Below are 20,000 nucleotides of genomic sequence, written 5' to 3' on the forward strand. Positions count from 1 at the left end.
GAACTTTGCCTTTCATCCTTTCAGAGTCGATAAAATAAGTATCAGCTGAGATATTCATAGCTGAAAGGACGCAGACCTTTTCAGATTTAAGAACTCTACCACACTGCTGAATTCTAGAACTGAAATTTTCAGCAGTTATAAATATATAGTCAAGTTCCTGTTGGTGAATTGGAAAATACCACCCTCTTTGAATTGAGTGGCTGTGCCACAGACTCTAGGCCACTATCCTTTCAACCTTATGAATTTATGGTCGGAGGCGACATAACTCTAATTTTCTCCCTTTTGCTTCTTTCTGTTTTCTCTTTTGTTTATTAGTTTTTCAAACTTCCAACTTTTATATCTACTTCCTTCTTGCTTTTTCTCGTTTTTTTTTCTCCCATCCTATCATCATACTTTTTAGCTTGTTATGCCACGTGGGCATAGCTTGAGGAGAGTGCTAGGGTACTGGATGTGTTAAAAAATGCTGTCATTGCATGAAACAAATAACAGCTCATTAAAACATACACTGTAAAAACCCATGTAATTTGTGCACCTGTGTAATTTATGCTGGTGATTTTCAGGATAAAAATTGTTAAAGAGAACTTCGACTTGTGTAAAATTAACACCCAAAAGTTTTCAGAGTTGCCGACATGGCCAGGGGGCAAAGGTTTTCAATTTAGTTGTATTTAGCATAATTTCACTTACCTATGATTAGATTTCATTAAATTTTCATTAGATAAAAATAATTTCTCTTTAACAGGTATTACATTGAAAGCAATCAAATTACAAAGTGTTTGTGTTGTTTATTATAAACTTTATTTTACATTTCTTGCCCACAAGAGATTATGTTTGATCTTCAGCATACTGCTGTATGTCTTCTCAAATCACGATCACAGGAAAAATTTGTTGATAAGAATTATCAACAAAAACAAAGCTGATAAATATGAACAGGTGTTGCAAATTAAGTTTAATTACTAATAAACATCAGTTTGGATGACGCTTTACTCAAATGAGTAAAATATGTAAAATATGGCCTGGATTATGATTACCAGCATGAACGTCAGGCTTCAAAATGTAGTTAACCATTTAATGGTTTTAGTAAATTTATACAGAAAAAGTAAGCATTGCACCATCCAGCATAAATAAAAGTCAACTTCATTATATTTAAACCCTTATTTTTTCTGTAAAAGCCTATACTGACATTAAATGAGCCAAATTCTGGTACAAATGTTTACGTTTTGTACATCTTTTTTACAACAAAAAAAGTTTCAATAAATGTTCTGGAAATGATCTACTCATGTAATTCATGGATCCTAAAGTTTATTTATATTTTTGTAAAAAGAAATGCATAAATTATTTGGGTTTTTATGGTACTGTACTTATTAAATAATATATTTATATATATAATTTTTTTATATATATATATATATAAATTATATATATAAATATATATATATAAATTATATATATAAATATATATATATATAAATTATATATATAAATATATATATATATATACATATATATATATATATATATATATATATATATATATATATATAAATTATATATATATATATATATATATATATATATATATATATATATATGTATAGGTGTAAGAGTGGTATGTAGTAAGAAGCTTGCTTCTCAACCACATGGTTCTGGGTTCAGTCCCACTGCATAGTACCTTGAGCAAGTGTCTTCTACTATAGCCTCAGGCCAACCAATGCCTTGTGAGTGGATTTGGTAGATGGAAACTGAAAGAATCCCATCATATATATATATATATATATATATATATATAGATATATATATACACACACACACATACACATCTATATATGCATATGTTTGTGTGTCTGTTTGTCCCACCTCCATCGCATGCCACCTGATGTTGACCTGTTTACGTCACTGTAATTTAGCAGTTTGGCAAAAGAGACCGATAGAATAAGTATGAGGCTTACAAAGAATAAATACTGGAGCGTCTTTGTTCAACTAAAGGCGGTGCTCCAGTATGGCCGCAGTTAAATGACTGAAAGAAGTAAAAGAATAAAGGGATATATATATATATATATATATATATATATATGTATTCAAGGAGATGCTGAAAAGTTCCTGGGCTTGTGTAAAAGAAGGCAAAAGAAGATCAGTTAATTATGATATTAGTCAACATATTCCCCACTCAGATTCACACACTTATTGCAGCGGTCCTTCAGTTTTTCTAAGTCCTGTGAAAGAACTCAGAAGCTTGGACCTCCAGCCTGGCCTTTCACAGGACCCTTAAAGCCAGGAACTTTTCAGCCCTTACACTGCATATATGTGTGTGTGTGTGTGTGTGTGTGTGTATTATGCCAGCATTGAACATGGACATTAAATGCTAATGAAGATGATGATGATATATATATATAAGTTCAGCAAAATTTAGATTCAAATGAATATGGTACTTAAGTTAGATGCACCAGAATTTTGTATGGTGTTATCCATAGAAATCCATGGGGTGATTATAATCAAAATAAGCAGCAAGAATAACATCTGTAATTTGGTACGATCGTTTCGCACTACATCATTTTATTAAATGTTGTAAGTATTACAACAGTTTTAAAATGCTGAGTACTAATTAGCTGATCGTACCAAATTACAGAAGTTATTCTTGTTGCTTATTTTGATTATATATATATATATATATATATATATACATATATGCATATATATATATACATATATATAACTCCCTTATACACCAAATGGGTCAATGGTTAGGACAAAGGCACATACAGGAGTGGTGATGTGAAACAATCTCAGACTGAGGAAATCAGAAAGACTACAGTGGTGCTTCAGAATGACTGCAGACTCATATCTGAAACAACTAAAAGAGTAAAAGAGCACACATATATATATATATATAATATATTATATATATATATATATATATATCTACAAGCCATTCAAGAAATATATATATACATATATATATATATACATGATGATGGCCGTCCACTCGTGACCGAGGAAGACCATTGCCGACCTTCAGGAACATTGAGCGTTCTAGGACTAACTTATATTTTGCATTTGCGGCTCCGTTATTGGCTAATGAGCCCTGCTCTTGACAAGCATACACGACTGCAAACATTGCAGACCAAGCTTTCCCCATTCCCTATACGAGCCGTGCACTTTCGCGCAGCTCGCTTAAGTTCTTCATGCTGGATACGTGCTCTCTCAAAAGTGTCGATCCCCTCCTTAACCTGCTTCCTCCATCTGTGGCGATGACAAGCATTGTTCTCCCAGTTAGTGTCCTGCATATGACAGGCCTTTAATGAGGACTTGACACAGTCCTTAAATCGCAGCCTTGGTTTCTGCCAGAGTTTCCTTCCATTCAAAAGTTCTCCATAGAGCATCTGCTTAGGAATCCTTCTATCCTCCATTCTAATAAGGTGTCCTTATATATATACATATATACATACATCTATACATATTCATATATGGAAGCCAGTCAGGTGGCATTGGCATCTGAGAATGGTCAATGCCAGTGACCTCTGATTTCCTATCGTGACAGTGGCACATAAAAAGCAGCCACTCCACTCTCGGGGTGATTGGAATTAGGAAGGGCAAACAACTGTAGAAACATTGTCAGATCAGATTGGAGCCTTGTGCAGCCCACTGGCTTTCCAAACCTCAGACAAACCATCCAACCCATGCCAGCATGGAAAGTGAACATTAAACAATGATGATGATGATATATACATATACATGTACATACACACACATGTATGTATATGTATGTGTATATTTGTGTATATTAACCTAATCAATAAATTCAAGGCTACAAAGTTCAAAGCAAGTGTATCAATAACTTCACTGAACATGTAATTAACTGGTGATATCGACCTATCCCAGGGGATAAAAGACAAAGTTAACCACTTCATAGCATTTGAATTCAGAACATGAAACACCGTAACTTAACACCACAATGCATTTGGTCTACCGCTCTACTGGTTCAGCTAATTCACTTTAAAAGATATCAGCATAAAAAATACATACATGTGTACATACAGAGGTCTGTACATACACACATACACACACACACATGCACACACACAAACACACACATATATATATATATATAACAAAATAATAAATAAAACATATGCATATATACATACATATATGTACGTACCTATATCTATATGTATATATACATGCATATATGGGTACAGGACACCAAAAAAACGTCGAATAAAATGAGAAACGAAAACATAAAAACAAAACCAAGGAAATGGACATTTTTCTTAAACAACGAAAAAATAGAGTAGAAGACATACAACACAAGGAAAATTCCCCTTCTTCAGTCGCCTCTGTTTCATCTATATTCTTTTATTCTTTTTATCTGTTTCAGTCATTTGACTGCGGCCATGCTGGAGCACTGCTTTTAGTCAAGCAAATAAACCCCAGGACTTATTCTTTGTGAGCCTAGTACTTTATCAGTCTCTTTTGCCGAACCACTAAGTTATACGGACATAAATACACCAACATTGGTTGCCAAGCGATGTTGGGGGAACAAACATACACACACATATACATACATACATACATACATACATACATACATATATCATCATCATCATCATCGTTTAACGTCCGTTTTCCGCGCTAGCACAGGTTGGACGGTTCGACCGGGGTCTGGGAAGCCAGGGGCTGCACCAGGCTCCAGTCTGATCTGGCAGAGTTTCTACAGCTGGATGCCCTTCCTAACGCCAACCACTCCGCGTATATATACACAATGGGCTTCTTTCAGTTTTCGTCTACCAAATCCACTCACAAGACTTTGGTCGGCCCGAAGCTATAGCAGAAAAATTTGCCCAAGGTGCTATGCAGTGGGACTGAACCAGGAACCATGTGGTTGGGAAGCAGGCTTCTTCATTTTATTTTATTAAATTTGCCACAAGGGCAGCACACAGAGAGAAGCTTGCGGGCTGGACACAGACATTAGTGGGATGAATGATGATGATACAAGGATGATAAGGAGAAGACAAAAAGCACCCGCCGACTTTCACTTCTCTAAAACATTGTTCTTTTTTCTTTTTTAAGCACAATGGGCGATAAACCTCTTACATAGTTCAGGGGAGGCAGGCTTCTTACCACACAGCCACTCCTGCTCCTGTATATATATTCTTTTATTCTTTCACTTGTTTCTGTCATTTGACAGCTGCCATGCTGGAGCACTGCCTTTTTAGTCAAAGAAATCGATCCCAGCACTTACTGTTTGTAAGCCTAGTACTTATTCTATCGGTTTCTTTTGCTGAACTGCTAAGTTATGGGAGATGTAAGCACACCAACATTGGTTGTCAAGTGATGGGGGCGGGGTAAAACCACAAACACAAAGACATACAAACATAAATATATTTATATCTATATTAATAAAAGGGTGAAATTAATTAATTAATTAATTAATAATTAATAATTTTACCAAGTAGTTCAGTGCAGCATTTCAAATATAAATCTGAGTGTTAGAATTAAATATCTCTTTTACTCTTTTACTCTTTTACTTGTTTCAGTCATTTGACTGCGGCCATGCTGGAGCACCGCCTTTAATCGAGCAACTCGACCCCGGGACTTATTCTTTTGTAAGCCCAGTACTTATTCTATCGGTCTCTTTTGCTGAACCACTAAGTAACGGGGGACATAAACACACCAGCATCGGTTGTCAAGCAATGCTAGGGGACAAACACAGACACACAAACACACACACGCATATATATATATACATATATACGACGGGCTTCTTTCAGTTTCCGTCTACCAAATCCACTCACAAGGCTTTGGTCGGCCCGAGGCCATAGTAGAAGACACTTGCCCAAGGTGCCACGCAGTGGGACTGAACCCGGAACCATGTGGTTGGTAGACAAGCTACTTATCACACAGCCACTCCTGCGCCTATGTATGCAATCAAGCATCATCGAATAACTGATATTTAACCAGCACTTCCAAAAATATACAGCTGAATGAGAACACGTATTTATCCTCAAATACCCATCTGTGTTACGAGTAGTCCCGCAGAAACTGCAGTTTTCGATCAAGGAGTAAGTTATATTTCAATAAATATTTATAGTAGCAGAATGGTATTTTAACTACTATTTCTAAATCTGGCGTATGGTGAAGCAATTAGCTGACCCCTGATTATAATTATGCTTATAATTATAGAATATTTGTATATAGAATATTTGTATTACTCTCTTTTACTCTTTTACTCTTTTACTTGTTTCAGTCATTTGACTGCGGCCATGCTGGAGCACCGCCTTTAATCGAGCAACTCGACCCCGGGACTTATTCTTTGGTAAGCCCAGTACTTATTCTATCGGCCTCTTTTGCCGAACCACTAAGTAACGGGGACATAAACTCACCAGCATCGGTTGTCCAGCAATGCTAGGGGACAAACACAGACACACAAACACACGCATATATATATACATATATACGACGGGCTTCTTTCAGTTTCCATCTACCAAATCCACTCACAAGGCTTTGGTCGGCCCGAGGCTATAGAAGAAGACACTTGCCCAAGGTGCCACGCAGTGGGACTGAACCCGGAACCATGTGGTTGGTAGACAAGCTACTTATCACACAGCCACTCCTGCGCCTATGTATGCAATCAAGCATCATCGAATAACTGATATTTAACCAGCACTTCCAAAAATATACAGCTGAATGAGAACACGTATTTATCCTCAAATACCCATCTGTGTTACGAGTAGTCCCGCAGAAACTGCAGTTTTCGATCAAGGAGTAAGTTATATTTCAATAAATATTTATAGTAGCAGAATGGTATTTTAACTACTATTTCTAAATCTGGCGTATGGTGAAGCAATTAGCTGACCCCTGATTATAATTATGCTTATAATTATAGAATATTTGTATATAGAATATTTGTATTACTCTCTTTTACTCTTTTACTTGTTTCAGTCATTTGACTATGGCCATGCTGGAGCACCGCCTTTAGTCGAGCAAATCGACCCCGGGACTTATTCTTTGTAAGCCCAGTACTTATTCTATCGGTCTCTTTTGCTGAACCGCTAAGTGATGGGGACGTAAACACACCAGCATTGGTTGTCAAGCAATGCTAGGAGTACAAGCACACAAACATACACACACATATATATATATACATATATACGACAGGCTTCTTTCAGTTTCCATCTACCAAATCCACTCACAAGGCATTGGTCGGCCCGGGGCTATAGTAGAAGACACTTGCCCAAGATGCCACGCAGTGGGACTGAACCCGGAACCATGTGGTTGGTAGACAAACTACTTACCACACAGCCACTTCTGCGCCTATGTATGCAATCAAGCGTCATCGCATAACTGATATTTAACCAGTACTTCCAAAAATATACAGCTAATTGAGAACAGGTATTTATCCTCAAATACCCATCTGTGTTACGAGTAATCCCGCAAAAACTGCAGTTTTCGATCAGGGAGTAAATTATATTTCAATAAATATTTATGGTAGCAGAATGGTATTTTAACTACTATTTCTAAATCTGGTGCGTGATGAAGCAATTAGCTGACCCCTGATTGTAATTATGCTTATAATTATAGAATATTTGTATATATGTATATATATATATATATATGAGTTCAGGAAAAATTTAGATTTAGATGAATATGGTACTTAAGTTGAGGCAGCAGAATTTAGTACAGTATTATCCATACAATTTCAAAATAAGGTGATAAGAATCAAAATAAGCAACAAGGATATCCATAGATAATGTGATACTGTCATTTCATGCAACTCCATTTAATTGAACAATGCAACAATTATATATATATATATATATTATATATATATTGTATAGAGGGCATTATTACACATAAATGCCACACACTAGGAGGGACTCTTAAAGTCATAACTACCAAATATAAACAAATTGTACCGAATGCAATTCTCAAAGCGAATTCACTGAAGAGCAAGGGACGCGTATAATGTGTTAATTGCAAAATCACAGGTGATATGGAGCTAAATTCTGTTTTTAAATGACTCGCTTTGAGAATTGCATTTGGTACAATTTATTTATATTTGGTAGTTATGACTTTAAGAGTCCCTCCTAGCATGTGGAATTTATGTGTAATAATGCCCTCTATACAATATAAATAAATATTTTCAAAGAAAAAATTTAGTTTTTTTCTCTTATGAGGTTTTTCACGCTAACTACTTGATAATTTCTTGTTAAGATTTCTTATTAAGAATTTATCCTATTTTTAAAATTTATATATATATATACACATATATATATAATGAGCTTCTTTCAGTTTCTGTCTATCAGATCCACTCACAAGGCTTTGGTTGGCCCAAGGCTGTAGTATGAGACATTTGCCCAAGGTACCACAGAGTGGGACTGAACTCAGAACCATGTGGTTTGACTGAGGACTGGCAAGTCAGGAGGCTGCATCTGGCTCCAATTTGATCTAGCAATGTTTCTACAGCTGGATGCCCTTCCTAACTCTAACCATTCTGAGAGTATAGTGGGTGCTTTTTACATGCCACCGGCATGGGAGCCAGTCAGGCATTACTGATATCCACCATGCTTGAGTGGTGTTTTTTACATACCACTGGTATGGGAGCCACTCAGGCAGCACTGGCATCAACCATAATTGAATGGTGATTTTACATGCCACTGGCATGAGAGCCAGTCAGGCAGTACTGATATCAACCATGCTTGAGTGGTGCTTTTAACATGCTACTGGCATGGGAGCCAGTCAGGCAGCATTGATATCAGCCATGTTTGAATGGTGATTTTACATGCCACCAGCATGGGAGCCAGTCAGGCAGTACTAATATCAACCATGCTTGAATGGTGCTTTTAACATGCCACTGGCATGGGAGCCAGTCAGGCAGCACTGGCATCAACCATGCTTGAGTGGTGCTTTTAACATGCTACTGGCATGGGAGCCAGTCAGGCAGCATTGATATCAACCATGTTTGAATGGTGATCTTACATGTCACCAGCACAGGAACCAGTCAGGTGAGAGTGAGATATTTTACAACCAGTTATACAGCATCTTTCAGTGTAGATGTGTCTTATCAGGTGACTTTTCAAAAGGTACCTCTCTCAGTAAACTTGGTTTTGCTTGGTTTGATTATACAGCATGCCATTATTTGCCTGTTCATGGTTGCCTTTAGATTTTTTGGTTTACAATGACAGGGAATGGATACAGTTAATTTTATAAATATACAATCAATGGGTCTGTATATGGTGAAGGCACATGGCACAGTGGTTAGAGCATCGGGATCACAATAATGAGGTAGTGAGTTTTAGTCCTGGACCGAGCTGTGTGTTGTGTTCTTAAGCAAGACACTTTATTTTACATTGCTCCAGTTCACTCAGCTGTAGAAATGTAGGAATGAGTTGTAACATCACTGATGCCAAGCTGTATTAGCCTTTGCCTTTCCCGTGGATGACATCGGTGGTGTGGAGGCTGGTATGCATAGGTAACTGCTGGTGTCCCATAAAACAACCTTGCCTGGACTTGTTTCTTACAGGAGAACTTTCTAGATGCAGTCTATGACTGAAGGGGCTCTTTTTTTACATGGTTACTCATAGATAAATGACAAAAGAAAAAGTGAACGATTATTTTGATAAGTATACACATGTTGATGTAAGCACACACATACATATATAGACACATACACAAACAAGCATGCACGCACATGCACACACACACACACATACGCATTGACTCGTGGACACAGACATTCGCCCCTACAGTTACAGATAAGGAAATATTTAATAAAATCATAAAAATAAAGACAATCTCATTAGAGGCAAACAGAGGACATTGGCAGAATCAGGCCATTGGGTAGAATTTGGCGGCTGGACATCTTAATCTGATATACACCCCACTGTGCAGCCAGAGGACACAAAGTTTGATGTCGATATATACTGGTCCATTCATGCACAAGTAATTATATATATGTGTACCTATATATACATGCATACACATGTACATATATATATATCTCTTCAGTAAATTATAAATCCAAAAGAGAATCACACCCGAAGTTATAGAGCAGTAGAGTATTTAGTTAAAAATAGTTATGGCCGATTCATAGATTTATACATGTCTCGTCAAACCCTAATGGGTGGTGGCCATTAGGGTCTGATGAGATGTGTGTAAAGCTAAGTGCTGTATGAACATGAAACCTTTGGTAACCTTATGAATCAGCTATAACAATTCTCTATACATACACATACATATATACATACATACATATGTATGTATGTATGTATGGATGGATGGATGTATCATCATCTTCATCATCATTATTTAATGTCTGCTACCATGCTAGCATGGGTTGGACGATTTGACTGAGGTCTGGCGACCAGACTCCAATCTGATCTGGCAGAGTTTCTACAGCTTGATGACCTTCCTAACGCCAACCACTCCGAGAGTGTAGTGGGTGCTTTTACGTGCCACTGGCACATGGACCAGTTTGGTGGTACTGGCAGCGGCCATGTCCAAATGGTGCTTTTTACGTGCCACCTACACAGGAGCCAGTCCAGTGGCACTGGCGACGTCATCACTCGAATGTTTCACATGCCACCATGAATGTATGTATGTATGTATATATATATTATATATATATATATATTGTTTATTTAAAGGACACAATACCAGTCTTTAAGTGCTACTAAGAGTTTCATATATTGAGAAATATCTCAGATGTATTCATCACGCACAAACTACATATCATAACAAACTAAAAAGATTGAATAAGAGAAGAAACATGTAAGAACTTAGAAGACAGCATATGGAAGACATGGAAGGTTAAAAAAACAAAAAATGGAAAACGGGGAAACAGAAAATGGAAAAATGGAAAGCGAAAACGCAAAAACTGAAAGGTAAAGATTAAAAAGTAAAAAGGTAAATCTGTTATCTTCCTTAGATCTTAAACAATAAGGCTGGAAAGATAACAGCAACTTAATTAGGAATATAGGGAATTTTCCAATTTTTCCAAAATATATTTGTACATAAACTTGCAACTGCTGAAAATTTCAGACCTAGAGTTCAGTAGAGAGTTAAAGATCTTAGATATGAATGGGATCTGTGCTCTTTAAGTGAAACAAAGTCTATATTTATTCAATCCATTAACATAAGGTATTGATTTCTCAATTATTTTCCACTTGATCACCTGTGGTGTCTCATTATTTTTTATTTTTTTTACTTGTTACTTTTTACATTTTTAGTATTTGTGTTTTTTTTTTGTTTTTCCATCTTTTTGCCTTTCCATTTTTTGTTTTATGATTTCTATATTTTTAACCTTCCTTGTTTTCTATACAATTGAGATATACTGAGATATTTCTCAACCATATGAAACTATAAGCAGCACTTAAAACCATGTATTGTGTCCTTTGAATAAATGATATTTATCTCTCATCAGATGGAGTACTTTTTTGTTGAATTTTCTATCATGGAAATATATATATATATTGTGTATATATATATATATATAATATATATATATATATATACATATATATATATATATATATATATATATATATATAAAATATATATATATATATATATATATATGTGTATATATGTATGTATGTATGTATGTATGTATGTATGTATGTATACACACACACATATATACATTCCCATATATACACACCTGCACATGTTTACAAAGGCACAGATTGTATCCATCTCATGTCATTCGAAACCACAAAGCATATAGGCAACCACTGACAGATAAATAACGACCTGCTGTATAATCAAACAAGGTGAAATTGAATTTATTGAGCGATGTACCTTTTGCAAAGTCACCTGATGAGACACAGCTGCACCAAACAATGCACCATAGCCTGCTGTGTTCTACTTCAGCTGCATGGGATCAATGCAAAATGGGTCAAAACAATTGGCGGGATTAATAAAGAACCTAGAGAATTCTATTTGCTGTTTCCCTCATTTGACAAACATCGAGTCATCATCTTCATCTTCATCGTTTAACCCTTTTGTTACTGTATTTATTTTCAGATGCTCTGTGTTTCTCTCAATTATTTTAGATATAACAAAGAATTTAGTAAAATAACTTAGTATTTATTAAGCTAGTGTTAGGGAACATTAATTGTGACTAAGGTTTGGTAGAAGATTTTGATACAAAACTTATGGAAACAAGACATTTGTACTCAGAGCCAGAGGTGGTTTCAGCCAGGTTGGTATTGAAAGGGTTAAGAATTGTTTCCCTATTATATATTTTAACCCTTTTGTTACCATATTTCTGTTGAGATGCTCTGTATTTCTTTCAATCAACTTTAAATATAACAAAGAATTTAGTAAAATAACTTAGTTATCATTAAGCTAGTGTTTGGAATGTAAATTGTGACTAAGATTTTGTGGAAGATTTTAATTCAAAACTTACGAAAACAAGACATTTGTACTATAGAGCCAGAGGTGGATTCAGCCACGTTGGTAACGAAAGGGTTAAGAATTGTTTCTCTATTATATATTTTAAACCTTTTGTTACTATATTTTTGTTGAGATGCTCTGTGTTTCTTTCAATCAACTTTAAATGTAACAAAGAATTTAGTAAAATAACCTGGTTATCATTAAGCTGGTGTTAGGAACATAAATTGTGACTAAGGTTTGGTGGAAGATTTTAATACAAAACTTATGAAAACAAGACATTTGTACTACAGAGCCAGAGTCGGTTTCAGACGGGTTGGTAACGAAAGGGTTAATGTCAGTCGTCTATGCTGCCATGGGTTGGACAATCCAAGAGGACTGTAACTTAGCAATTCAGCAAAAGAGATCGACAGAATAAGTACTAGGCTTACAAAGAATAAGTCCTGGGATTGATTTGTTCGACTAAAGGTGATGCTCCAGCATAGCTGTAGTCAAATGACTGAAACAAGTAAAAGAATAAAAGAAAGAAAAGAACAAGATCACATTTACATAATACAAACCTTGTTAAGAATTAATTAGTTAACGAAGAAAAAATACGTTGTTCAGGTGCTATGATTAATTATCATCTGGTAGTCAAATTCATTATCTTCAGGAAGATTTTTTGAGTCATATGCTTCATTACATGGGTATTGATATTTTATGGTCCTTAATAGGCATTCTGCTTTTATTTTAGCAGTTTAAAGGCTTCGTATCAAACAACTATGGTGGTTAGCCAGCTTTTTATTGATATAGAGGTTGGGTACTAGCCATTTCTACAACAGTCACACATACAGATGTAATTGTTACATGCTCTCAGTTGTCTACAGTGGTTTATTTGCCCCATGGAGCATTTATTTAAAAAGCAAATATATATAAGGCACCATTCGAGTGTGATTGTTACCAGCATTGCCTTACTGGCACTTGTGCCCGTGCTAGTAGGGTGCCAAGAGCACCATCCGAGCGTGATCATTGCCAGAGCGGCTAACTGGCTTCCATGTTGGTGGCACATAAAAGGGCTCCATTCGAGCGTGATCGATACCAGCGTCGTCTTACTGGCACCTGTTCCAGTGGCACATGTAAAAAGATTTGAGTGAGGTCATTTCCAGTATCGCTTGACTGGCCCCCTTGCCTGTGGCACATAAAAAGCACCCTCTACACTCTCGGAGTGGTTGGCATTAGGAAAGGCATCCAGCTGTAGAAACTCTGCCAGATCAAGATTGGAGCCTGGTGCAGCCATCTGGTTCGCCAGCCCTCAGCCAAAATCGTCCAACCCATGCTAGCATGGAAAGCGGACGTTAAACGATAATGATGATGATGATGATGATGATTTATGTATATACACATATTAGCAATAATATACAGGATAGGAAAATTATAGGAATTTTTCTACCAGCAGCCTACCATGCAGAAAATAGTCAATAGACTATATATTATTCATATAAATTTAGTGTACATATAAACACAAAAGAGGTGACCCTAACAGGAAACCTAACATGCTAGAAGGAGCAGTCAAAATCCAAATTACCCTAACCACTCCTTCTAGCATGACTGTTCCTTCTAGCATGTTAGATGTCCTGTTAGGGTCACCTCTTTTGTGTTTAAATGTACACTAATTTTATATAAACACACATATACATTTAAGGGGCAATTTTTGTGTGTATACACACATTTTTTTTTCTGTAGTTCCAGCTCAGAGCTGCAGCCATGCTGATGCACCACCGTTAACATGTATAATTATATAGTCCCATATTCAGTTATAGTAGAAGACACTTGTCCACAGTCTGAACCCAGAACCATGTAGTTTGGAAGCATCATCATCATCATTGTTCGACCGTGGTCGAGACAATGCAATTTACCATGCTACGCCAGACTTCACGGTCCATCATGGCATTACGGAGGTCCTGTTGCTGGATGCCTGTATCCCTGGAGATTACATCAGGGTAGGAGAGTGTGCGCCCTCTGGCATTGCGAGTAGATGGCTTCCAGAGGAGGAGAGTAGAAATTACCTCTTTTTCAGCTCTACAACAATGTCCAGCAAACTGGACTCTTCCTACCTTTCACAAGAGATGACACAGGTGGTAGTTTCCCATATATTTGCATTTTGGTTGGATGGCGCTTCCACGAGAGATTTTGAGCTCTCATAAGGAGGCGAGTGTAGGTTCTATCCAACAGCCTCTCAAGCTTCTTTGATAAGTTTGGAAGCAAACGTCTTACCCTATGGCCACATCTGCACCTAAGCACAACCATGCCTGTACCTCCATACTATCACACTCGCTTCTTTTCATTCAGATATTATTGACTCACCAAACATATCTGAGGCCAAGTTACACTAAATAGAAATCAGTTAATTATCATTAACAATATGAGTATGCTCATTTAGAAATTCAACCATATGAGACAAATTAGATTTTCAATAATGCTGGTTATTGTAAAGTCAGAAAGTTAAATGCGGTTTTATTGTATTTAAAACAACAAAGAAAACTTTTTCCTTTCTTAGTAATGTGACTGTCTTTGAATGAAATGTTTGTTTAACTATCAAGGCTTAAGTTTCCATTTTCTTTCTGTCATAGCAACAAGTCAAGCTGCTGTAATAGAAATGTTTACTCCTTGTAATGACCAGAGAATATTGATCAGTCATTGTTACCTAGCTGTTGTATGACATAAAGATAGCTCAATCAACATTGATAAACTGTTAATGGGCAAACAATTAATAGGTTAATAGCTGCAATTCTAACACTTGCTTCACAATCTGTCAATGATCAAGAGCAAAAGATTTATTTCATAAATTTGATGTTTACAATTGAGGCATGATTTAAATAAAAAAAAAAAGCATAGGCGTAGGAGTGGCTGTGTGGTAAGTAGCTTGCTTACGAACCACATGGTTCTGGGTTCAGTCCCACTGCATGGCACCTTGGGCAAGTGTCTTTTACTATAGCCTCAGGCCGACCAAAGCCTTGTCAGTGGATTTGGTAGATGGAAACTGAAAAAAGCCCATCATATATATGTATATATATATATATATATATATATATATATATATGTATGTGTGTGTATATGTTTGTGTGTGTATATGTTTGTGTGTGTATATGTTTGTGTGTCTGTGTTTGTCCACCCAACATCGCTTGACAACCGATGCTGGTGTGTTTATGTCCCCGTAACTTAGCGGTTCGGCAAAAGAGCCCGATAGAATAAGTACTAGGCTTACAAAGAATAAGTCCTGGGGTCGATTTGCTCAACTAAAGGCGGTGCTCCAGCATGGCCACAGTCAATGACTGAAACAAATAAAAGAGTAAAAGAGTAAGAGAGCATGTTTCTGGTTAGGTTACTTGGCTCATGATTGTAAAGTCGTGAGTTCAATTCCTGGCAGGGTATTGTGTCCTTGAGCAAGACACTTCATTTCATGTTACTCCTCCAGTCCACTCAGCAGACAAAAATGCATTGTACCTGTAACTCAAAAGGGTCAGCCTTGTCATACTCTGTGTCACATTTAATCTTCCTGAGAGCTACATTAAGGGTACACATGTCTGTGGAGTGCTCAGCCCCTTTTATGAGCAGGCTGTTCCACTGCTCAGATCAACTGGAACACTCATTGTTGTCACTGATAGAGTGCCACTTTTTCTTTTTCTTAAAGAAAAGCCATCTATGTATCAATAATAAATCTCAGAGCGAGTTATAAACAGTAGCTACAACACATCGTGACGTATATTTGCCATGTAAATATGGCTAACCCCTAAGGGTGGATGCTACTGTAGTTTGTAGCCCCAGGAGGACACCTCCTCCAGTCTATAGCCAGCTGGAGGAGGTGTCCTCCTGGGGCTACAAACTACAGTAGCATCCACCCTTAGGGGTTAGCCATATTTACATGGCAAATATACGTCACCATCTATGTATCATTCTTTATTTCATTATATTTGCCATAAAGGCAGTACATAGAGTAAAGTAGCTCTGTGGGCTGGACAAGGAATGATAATGAAAGAATGATAATGAAAGAAAGATGATAAGGATGGGAAAAGACGAAAAGTGCCTGCCGACTTTTGCTTCTCTAAAACATTGTTCTTTAAAACCAAACACAATACGAGGTATTAAAACCTCTTACAACTTTTACAACTTTTCAATTTTTGGACTTAACAGTCCATTATAAACAACAACATAGTTCAATAATTACATATCATCATCATCATCATCATCGTTTAACATCCGCTTTCCATGCAAGCATGGGTTGGACGGTTCAACTGGGGTTTGGCAAGCCCGAAGGCTGCACCAGGCCAGTCAGATCTGGCAGTGTTTCTACAGCTGGATGCCCTTCCTAACGCCAACCACTCCGAGAGTGTAGTGGGTGATTTTATGTGCCACCGACACAGATGCCAGACAAGGCTGGCAGACGGCCACGCTCGGATGGTGTTTTTTACGCTCAATATATATAAATACTATACACAAAGCCCCTCCTTCCAGACCAGGTTGTACGCTTCCCTTAGGCAATGCTCCAGCTCCAGGTCGGGGCTCCAGAAGGCATATCTAAACATGTCCTTTGAGAAGGTTTTCATCATCCTGACCATAGCGACATCTGATATGACCTTCATAGTCACCTGTCCAGGACATGGGCTCATCCCTCCGGTCATCCAGCATCTCTACGTAGCTCTGTATTACCCCTCCCTTCTGAAAGAAGATGACAAAATCATGTCTCCTGGGAGGGGCCGCTGTTTCCTCTGTCAGTGGCACACATCCCACCAACAAAGTTTCCGGGCATGCCGACAGTTCATCATCAACCGCTGGCGATGTCCCATTCTTTTTCTTTTCTCCTTTACGACAATAGGGTGGAGTTCCTCTTTTATGTCTGGAAGTCCTTACTTCCCTCCCACCGCCTCAGGATCCATCGGTGGGCAACCATTGTTGCCCAGCTTCTTTCTTCTTTTTCCTTTCTTTTTCCTTTCTTTTTCGAGGGGGTGGCAACTAGAGAGGATCACCTTGTAACTTGCATGCTAAGGGTCTAAAGTGCCCCCCTATAGTTGAGCCAGGAATGGGGGATTTATAAAAGAGAATGGCTAATGATTCTAGGTGAGGAGAAGGAATGAGGGAAGGTAGGAAGAGAGGATGTGGGTGTATGGCAGGTAGCAGGGGTGAAGAAAGAAATTAGTGATAGGGGTAACCGAGGAAAAGGAGGAACTAGCTTGAAAGGGCCATAAGGTGTGTTGTGCAACAGAGCATCTGGGGCTGCTATCCAACATTATAAGGGGTGAGTATGGACAGAAGGTGTGTGAGAAAGGGGGACAAGAAAGAAGCAATAGCCTGGGGTGGGAAGGGATTCTGAGAGAATCATTGAAAGGGAGAGAGGCGAAGGGGGCTTCATGAAGGGGAAAGATGAGAAGGGGTGTTGAAGGTGCAGAGAAGCTGTAGAAGAGAGGGTGAGTGTTGACGAGAGGTTGGAAGGTGTCACAGACATAGGAGGAAAGGAGGAAGAGCAGAGTGTGAATGTTGCAAGAGAATCTAAGGTGGGGAGGTACTGGAACTGATAGAGAGAGAGAGGGGGAGGGAAAGAGAGAGGAGAGAGGGGAAGGGGAAGAGGGAAAGATAGAAGAGTGAGAGTGAGAGAGGGGGAAGAAGGAGGAAGAGAGATGAAAAGAGAGAGGTGGGGAGAAAGAAGAATGAATGAGAATCAAAGTTGAATCCTAACAAGATTCCAGTTAAGAATCTAAATGAATATAATAAAAATTTTGCAAAGAATTTAAATCTAGCATCGAACCATTTCAAAATATTTGGTTTATTTATTTATCTATTTATTTATTTATTTGTTTATTTATTTTTCTTTTTGCTTCAGAGAAATAATGTTAGGTTTTTTTATTTATGAGATGAATTCACATGTGTTGTTTTTAAGTTGTTTTGCCAAAATTTTGATGTAAAACTGCCTGTTGAAAGCAATATTGTAACTTGAGAGGGTCACATTGCCAATAAACACACACACACACACATACACACTTGTAATTCACTTCATGGAAATTTTTTAAATCACTGAAAATGTCATAACTGTATGATGAAAATATTTATGATTGATTAATTAATTATTGAAGTAAAACTGTGTATTCATTAACAGTATTATGACTCTAATGAAGTATCAAACTGCGACAGTAATTTATGTCATTATTTATTTTGAAACAAATTTTCTTTTATCAGCCTAGAAACAACAATGTCCTCAGTACTTTTAAAGTGGATTTTGATGTGCATATTTTGGAGCCCAGGTAAAATAAGTTTTTTTTTAAAATTTTATTTTGTATTTAAATTTTATTTTGTATTTTAAAAAAAAGAAAACAAATTTCCCTCTGTATGTATGTATGTATGTATGTATGTATGTATGTATGCATGTACGCATGTAGGGAGAATTCACAAAAAAACAAAATGCGAAGACAGGTGGTATAGACAACAAACAGATGTATTAGTATAATGCTCATGAAGTGAAAAAGTCTTTAACATTTCGAGCCTATGCTCTTCCACAGAAAGGAACAAGGAGAGAAAATAAAGAATGTTACGGGAATGTAAACACAACAGCATTGGTTGTCAAGCGATGGTGGGGGGACAAACACAGACACACATACACACACATATATGTGTACATACATACATACATACATATATATATATATATGGTGGAGGTGCGTGGCTTAGTGGTTAGGGTGTCAGCATCATGATCATAAGATTGTGGTTTCGATTCCTGGACTGGCCAACACGTTGTGTTCTTCAGCAAAACACTTCATTTCACGTTGCTCCAGTCCACTCAGCTGGCAAAAATGAGTAATGCTGCGATGGACTGGCGTCCCGTCCAGCTGGGGAACACATATGCCATAGAAACCGGGAAACCGGGCCCATGAGCCTGGCTAGGCTTTAAAAGGGCGCATTTATTATTATTATTATCATAATATATATATATATATATATATATATACATGACAGGCTTCTTTCAGTTTCCATCTACCAAATCCACTCACAAGGCTTTGGTCAGCCTGAGGCTGTAGTAGAAGACACTTGCCCAAGGTGACATGCTGTGGGACTGAACCCAGAGCCATGTGGTTGGGAAGCAAGCTTCTTACCACACAGCCACATGCGTTTATTTATATTTGTGATGCATGCAAGTTGCATGTGATGGCAGTTGTGGTGTCACTTTTCCTTCCAGCAAATTTCCTGCTCTCTTCATGGTATCAAAGACATGTGGAGTATGAGATACCTTACTTGAAAACCTGGTAAGAATTAGCAACAGGGTGAGCATCTGACTGTGTAATGATGCCTCAGTAATATAGTCATCTAACCCATGCCAGCATGGAAAAATGAATGTAAAACAAAATGAACGAACATATATATATATATATATGTGTGTGCATATGTATTTGTGAGCATGAGTGTGTATGTGTGTACATGAGCATGTATGTTTGTGCGTGTGTTCATGTGTTCATGTGTGTGTTTGTAGTTGTGTGTATGTGCGTGTGTTTGTGAATGTATGTGTGTTTGTGTAGGTGTGCTGTGTGTTTGCGTGTGTGGTATGTGTGTACACGTGTGTATGTGTGTGTTTGTGTGTGTGAGTGCGG

At 37.4% G+C, this 20,000-nt stretch overlaps 1 protein-coding gene across 1 annotated transcript in view; it reads left to right on the top strand.

The window, feature by feature from the left end:
• Positions 1 to 20,000, top strand: part of LOC118767087 — a 42,913-nt gene that overhangs the window by 13,321 nt on the left and 9,592 nt on the right. Inside the window, exon 2 of the mRNA XM_036511120.1 lies at positions 18,598 to 18,662. Coding sequence (XP_036367013.1) covers positions 18,611 to 18,662 — 52 coding nt within the window. The 5' untranslated portion in view covers positions 18,598 to 18,610. The remainder of the gene's footprint in view (positions 1 to 18,597; positions 18,663 to 20,000) is intronic.

The sequence above is a fragment of the Octopus sinensis genome, linkage group LG19 (genome assembly GCF_006345805.1).
Source record: "Octopus sinensis linkage group LG19, ASM634580v1, whole genome shotgun sequence".
NCBI classification, from domain to species: Eukaryota; Metazoa; Mollusca; class Cephalopoda; order Octopoda; family Octopodidae; genus Octopus; species Octopus sinensis.